Genomic DNA, 7310 nt, shown 5'->3' with positions numbered 1-7310 from the left:
TTGTTGTTAGTAGTGGTTAGAGCAGATTTTAGCACTCTTTCATCATTTGGAATTTGCTTAGCAACTTAGTTTACTGTTTAGGTAGCTTAGGTATTCATTTTTACTGTTTAGTTTAAGTGTGCTGAACATTTTTTTAGTTTTTCCAGTTAATACACAATAAAAAGCATCCTTGTGAATATCACAAATAAGCTTCAGTCTATCATATGTGAATAATTGATAAACCTTGATGATTGCAAATGCTCGCTGAATGGTTCAGATTTCATTGAAGGATGTGTGAAATTGAAGCTGGAAGATCTAAGTTTTTTTTTTTACTAAGCTGCAGGTCTGCTGCACTGATATCAGTTCTCACAAATCATCCACATATTAATAGCTGCAGTTCTTTCCTGGTTCTATCTTTCTTACACCATCTCTTTCAATTCTGTTTAAATTTTAGTAGTAGTTAATCCTAGTTTTTTGTTTCAGTTTCGTAAGCATTTAGTGATTTCCATTTTTCAGTTCTGTTTCTGTAATTGTTTTAATAGTTTAGCTTGGTATATCAGAATTGCTTGATTGTGGTGTAATAGGACATAGAAAGTGCCTAGTTTTGTTTTGCATGATAGTAGTGTTCTAGAGTAGTTTATCAAGTGGCGCATAATAGCTATTTGGATTCTAGTATTCTTTTGCTGTTTTCAATCAGTAGAAATTAATTTGGGTAGTTTTAATTGATGTCTTGAGTTTAGCTAGTTGCAAGTTCTGTTTTACTGTTTTTAGCTAGTTTCTTAGGGTCATAGGGTCATATTTTAGATTTCATGCTTTCTTAAGTAGATAAATAGAAGTAAAATTAACTTAGTTTAGTGAATTTGAGTTCTGTGAAGTGTTAGTTTGCGGTAAATTCTGTTTCAAGTAGAAATTAGCCTTAGTGCAGTTTCCTTAGTTCCTTTTGACTGGTTTTGGTAAAATAGTTAGATTTTGATTTTCCAATAAATTGTAGTGGTTAGTTCAGTGTTTGGTAATCCCCTGGCATTTAGAACTTGTCTTGATTGTTACTTTCTAGTTTTATTTTCTGTTTGGCATAGTTTCTAGTTTTACTTTGTCTAACATGCATTTCTTAGGTTTATATATGTGAATTTTGAAGTTTTTGTTGTTAGTAGTGGTTAGAGTAAATTTTAGCATTCTTTCATCATTTAGAATTTGCTTAGGAACTTAGTTTACTGTTTAGGTAGCTTAGGTATTCATTTTCACTCTTTATAGCATGATGCTAGGTACTAGAGTTAATTTTAAGTAAAATTTTAGGTTTCTACTAGGCAAATTTCGAGTTTCCTGTTAATTGTGAGTTTTAAGTTGATTTGTATATTTCTTGTACCATTATAAGGTTGTCTAGGTAGTTAGATAGCAATTCCAATTTTCATTATAGTGTAGTTGTCGTATTTCTCAATTTTAGCCATTCTAGTTCAAGTTTTAGGTCTTCACTAGGAAGATTTTGAATTTCTGGTATTTGTGAGATGTGGCTTGGATTTTATATTTCTTTTGCCATTTAGAAGTTGTCCAAATAGTTTGATGACAGTTTCATACAGTAAGCTTAAACCATTTTTCAGATTTTGAATATTTAGTCTTTTGTTAAAAATTATGAATGAAATTAATTTTTTTTATGTTAAATATATATCTAAAATATTTTATTTATAATAGAATAAATATAAATTAAATCAAATAAAATTTTTAAGGTCAAAATTTGGCTCATGTCACTAGATCCGGAGAAATTGTAGCAAATTTCTAGTTCTGATTTGAAGAAGGCGTATTTTAGAAATCCGGTTTTGTTGCAGTTTGTTGTTAACCGAATATTGCATTTCACCGTATCTAGAGAAATTGTACTGGATTCAAGTTCCGATTTGAAGAAGGAATAGTCGAATTTTGAAATTTAATTATGTTAACCGGTGCAAAAACGACTTTAGAAGTATGTTAACGTCTGATTTCGGTCTCACGTTTATATGGGTGACGTTAATGAGACATCAGACTCAATAGGTCAAACGTTTATATGGGTGACGTTAATGAGACATCAGACCCAATAGGTCAAACATCTATATAGACGTCTGATCCATACAGGTCAGAGACGTCTGACACTATAGACCAGATGTCTAAAACGTTGCCGTATTTGATTGCATCTTTTTTCACTTGTATTGGATGCTTTTAAAGCCGCCCCAGAATGCCGCCCAATGACACGAGCAAAACTGCACCAAAATCCAACGAAAACACATTTTAATTAGTTCAAATGAAAGATAATGCATCAAAGAGTGATGTAATCGTTTTAAAATTAATTTAAAACGGTGCAAAAGTGAGAAATCAAACCTGAAAAGCGTAACTCGTACAAAGAAAACCGAGGAAGATGATGAACATTAAGTGCGTGTAACTCCTGCCTCGCGTTTGCAGTGTTTTAATGCAGCCATATAGAAGTCGGTTCCCCCACATCAAACATCTATATGGCTGTAGAAGTCGGATTGGTGGTATCGGACATCTAAATGAAGTTAAAAAGTAACTTTTAAAACTTAAAAAATGAGTATATAGAAGTCGGTTCCCCCACATCGAACGTCTATATAGGTGTAGAAGTCGGATTGGCGGGATTGAATGTCTAAATGGAATTAAAAAATGACTTTTTAGATTTTAAAAATGAATATATAGAAGTCGGTTCCCCCATATCGGACGTCTATATGGCTGTGGAAGTCAGATTGGTGAGATTTGACGTCTAAATGAAGTCAAAAAGTGACTTTTTAGATTTAAAAAATGAGTACATAGAAGTTTGTCCTCACATTAGACGTCTATATGACTGTTTTATTTACGGAAAATACCACCGGTCATTTTTTACGTTGGATATTCGAGGGTCAGACATCTAAAAAATTACGTTAAAAGTCTTTTTTGCACTAGTGCGTATTAGAAAATGGAGTTCTTCTTACTAGATTTTGAGATTCGGTTTGATTGTTCACTAATATAATATTCAAACTTTATAGAATTTTGAAATCTCATAGTTTTGTTTCTCGGATCACGAAATGGGGTGGATACCGAAATTAAGAAATCTGATTTGTATTGACAGGATGTAGTGAGGGGACCGGAACACATATTTCGGTGTGTATTTTGAAATTTTTATGTTATTTTCTTCTCTGTTTGCTTTTCAAATTTTCATGTCAATGATATCTGATTGTTCTCTTTTGGTTGAGAGGAGATAAGGGTGTCAGATTGGGAAGTCTGACGAAGGGTGAACGAAGAAGAATGAACAGGTTATTTATTTAAATATTTAATATATAATAATGAGGGGCAAAATCGGAATAATGGAAATATTTGGGTGTGGGAAGAAAGCTATGGGGTGCAGGAATTAACCCTCCTCTGGTATGTATCTTGAATGGGCCCATACACAGAAGGCCCGTTTTATGTCAACAAGTTTGACTAAGGTGAAGCTGAAGTGAGGTGACTGTAGGGGACATTTGACAACTGTGCCACCAAATTGCTTCTTCTTGGGTCTTCTTCACCCTTCCTTTTCACCTTCTTAGGGTTTGCTTCAGATTCCCCCAATTTTTGCTTGTGCATGCGCTTTCACTAGATTTTGTTCAACATGACTCAAGATCTCGAGATGAAGGATCGCTCAATACCTTCCAACTCCGTTTCTTCACCTGCTCCGTCTACTCTGCAGCGTAAGCAATTTTTCTCTAACAACTTCCTCTGTTCCGATTTTGCAGTTCTTCAAAGTCGTTTCAGTTTTTCATTTTTTTGCATTGTGGTTTGTCTCGCAGATTTGAGGGAGATAGCGTCGCTTATCGAGACCGGTTCGTACTCGAAGGAAGTCCGTAGAATTGCTCGTGCTGTTCGCCTTACAATTGTGTTGAGGCGTAAATTAACATCGTCGATTATCTCGTCTTTTCTTGATCATGTGTTCACTCCTGGTTCTGAAGCTCATGCCAAATTGTCTGCGTATCTTCCCAAGGTGAACTTCAAGTTAGATTTAGGGGTTGTTCATGTTGAAAAGGACTTGTATATTTTGTGCATATTAACCTGATTTGAATTTTGAGGTGGACGATTCTGAGTAGTATTTTTTGGTCCATTTAATTCAAAATCTAAATTATGATGCCGACGAAGTTGATGATCCCTCTAAGAAGGCATCCGTTGATTTAATTGCATGGTTGAAAATTTTGCATAATTTAACTTCTAATTAACTGGATAGTGGATTTGGGTCAATTAGTGTATTTCAATGATTTTTTGAGTCACAATGTTAGCACTGATTGTGTAGGAGGATGATCACGAGATGGAAGTGGATGCCGCAACTTCTGCAATTCAAACTCCAGCTAAACACTTGTTGCCCGAGCTAGAAATCTACTGTTACCTTCTTGTACTACTTTTTCTGATTGATAAAAAAAAATACAATGAGGTCAGCCCCCCTCTTTCAATTTTGCGAATTGACAAGTGATACTGATTATATATTGATGATTCTTCTACCTATTTAGGCCAAAGCCTGTTCCTCAGCTAGCATTGTTTGGCTGAAGAACACAAACAGGAGAACTGTTGATGTTATTGCATCCAGACTGTATTTTTATTATTCATATAGCTATGAGCTTACGGGAGATCTTGCTGAAATCCGTAGGTGAGTTAGGTGCTAATTTATGTGATATTTGAGAGAGGTTGAAGACTGAATTATATTTTTAAGTGATTTTAAATTTTGAAATTTGTTTTCAGCAACCTCCTTGCATTGCACCGAATTGCCACCCTTCGCCATGACGAGTTGGGCCAGGTTTGTTTTCACTTTAGCTTTTTGACGTAAGGGCTTATGATCCTTACCAGAGTTCGGTAGTTGTTGTTACCACAAACTCAACCAAGCACATATTTGATAGTTATTATACATTATAAATTCTCAATTAATATGCGCAGTGATATGCAAACAATTAGTTTTTTTAAAAAACAAAATTCTGTTGTATTTAATCATGTAGCAAAGTAAATGGTCCCCGCATAAACTGATCAGTAACACAATTTATGCAAAGTGCTTATTATCTTTGCTAAATTGCTATAGTTCAGTAGTTGTTGTTACAACAAACTCAACCAGGCACATTTGATAGTTATTATAGATTCTCAATTGATATGCACAGTGATACGCAAGTAGTCAGGGTTTTTAGTTTTTACTTAAAAATTCTGTTGTATCTAATCATGTACATGCAATAAATGTTACCTGCATAAACTGATTAGTCTCACAATTTATGCAAAGTGTTTTATTTTAAATTTATCTGTTAACTGTTGATTCATTGCAGGAAACACTTCTTAATTTGTTACTCCGTAACTACCTTCACTACAATCTATATGATCAAGCCGAAAAGTTGAGGTCTAAGGCTCCTCGATTTGAAGCGCATTCAAACCAACAGGTATGGTGGTTCTGTTATCCTCAGCATCTAAGTTTTGATTTTTTTTTATTTAATTTTTTTTATAAATTTGGGTAGACAAACCTATCTATTGCTCATCAATGTGGTGATAAAGACCTTGTGGAGGTCCTCGATAATGGTGTTATTGTTGTTTATGTAGTCTAATTTATTGTTGTTAAATTTTTTTTATCCTTTTTGATTCATTTTCCTTCACTTGTCCACATTTGTGGTACACCCTTTCAGTTCTGTCGTTACCTCTTCTACCTTGGGAAAATTCGGACAATTCAATTGGAGTATACAGATGCAAAAGAGTCTCTCCTGCAGGCTGCCCGGAAAGCTCCAGTTGCTGCACGGGGTTTTCGTATTCAATGTAACAAGTGGGCTGTGATAGTTCGGTTACTGTTGGGAGAAATACCTGAGCGCACTGTCTTTATGCAGAAAGGAATGGAAAAAGCTTTAAGGCCTTACTTTGAGCTTACAAATGTAAGTCTACATTATTATCCTAAGTTTATCGTGATAATATCACTGTAGGCTGGTTCTGATATCATGAGATTAGTTAGCTCGTTTTCCCTCTCTTTTTTAATCATGACAAGTAAATTTTCTGTTAGTTGAATTATAAATTCACTTCACTAGAACTGGTTCAGTTTTACATATTCTGAAGTCTCTCTCTCTCTCTCTCTCTCTCTCTCTCTCTATATATATATATATATATATATATATAATTCTTTTGTGATATTGTTAGCTTATGTTGTAAAACTTTCAGGCTGTACGGATTGGAGACTTGGAACTGTTTAGGAATATTGCAGACAAGTTTGCCACTACCTTTAATGCAGATAGAACCCATAATTTGATTGTTCGATTGCGGCATAATGTTATCAGGACTGGTTTACGTAACATCAGCATCTCCTATTCCCGCATCTCTCTAGCTGATGTTGCTAAAAAGCTGAGGTTGAACTCTCCAAATCCTATTGCTGATGCCGAGAGCATTGTTGCAAAGGCTATTCGTGATGGTGCAATTGATGCTACATTGGATCATGCCAACGGGTGGATGGTGTCCAAGGAAACCGGAGATATTTACTCGACAAATGAGCCTCAATTGGCCTTTAATTCTCGAATTGCATTCTGTCTTAACATGCACAATGAGGCAGTACGAGCACTTCGTTTTCCACCAAACACACACAAAGAGAAGGAGAGTGCTGAAAAGAGGAGAGAAAGACAACAACAAGAGCAGGAGCTGGCTAAGCATATTGCAGAGGAGGATGACGACGATTTCTGAGAAATATCTTTTTTCACCCTACCAAATGCTATCAGGGCACCTTCATGTCTAACATTTGCTGATGTTTTTCTTTCGAAGAACCTCCATTATCCTTTCCTTCTCTAGAGGTGATTTTTTTAATTTTCAATGCGGAAGATATAAAGGCAGTTTAACACATTAAATATGTTCTGTTTGTATTCACATCCATTATGAGTGCTATGTTTTGTTTCTTATCCGGAGAATTATATTTTAGGACCTGAAGAAAAAAATCAATTGTTATTTATCATATCAATTCTGTTAAGAAGCTAGGGTTGGTAACTGTTGCTCTGAAGGATGTATTAATTATATTTTGAAAAACCTAGTTTTCTATCAATAACATTTTATTTTCTAGGGTCCCTGAGATGAAATCCTTCCATTTGCGTGTAGTTGGGTATTGGTTTTGAACACATTAGAGCTTTGTTAAAAAATGAGGAATTGCAAGAAAGGAAAGGAGGGGTGGCTTATGACTTTTTTCTTTGGGTTGGGTATAATTTTTTCTTTTGGGTGTGTTACAAAGGAGAGATCTAAAACCTGGTGTGGAAGAGTCCGAGGGGGTAGACTAAGGTGTTGTGCTTTAGGTTAACATTCCTTTTCAGAGATGGGTCAAAGGTTCCCTACAGGGCTCTGGATCCACTAAAGATTCCTACGAA

At 35.1% G+C, this 7310-nt stretch overlaps 1 protein-coding gene across 1 annotated transcript; it reads left to right on the top strand.

Moving 5' to 3' along the window:
* The first annotated feature begins 3425 nt into the window (after positions 1–3425).
* Positions 3426–6854, top strand: LOC108343341 (probable 26S proteasome non-ATPase regulatory subunit 3). The gene is made up of 8 exons (XM_017581560.2): positions 3426–3656; positions 3756–3946; positions 4250–4387; positions 4464–4600; positions 4693–4747; positions 5259–5369; positions 5610–5849; positions 6130–6854. The coding sequence occupies exons 1-8, from the start codon at positions 3578–3580 to the stop codon at positions 6640–6642; spliced, it is 1464 nt and encodes a 487-aa protein (XP_017437049.2). The 5' UTR covers positions 3426–3577; the 3' UTR covers positions 6643–6854.
* Positions 6855–7310: the final 456 nt, after the last annotated feature.

Source organism: Vigna angularis, chromosome 4 (genome assembly GCF_016808095.1).
Source record: "Vigna angularis cultivar LongXiaoDou No.4 chromosome 4, ASM1680809v1, whole genome shotgun sequence".
NCBI lineage: Eukaryota > Viridiplantae > Streptophyta > Magnoliopsida > Fabales > Fabaceae > Vigna > Vigna angularis.
The sequence above is the reverse complement of the archived record's forward strand: the minus strand, read 5'-3'. Positions and strand labels throughout refer to the sequence as shown.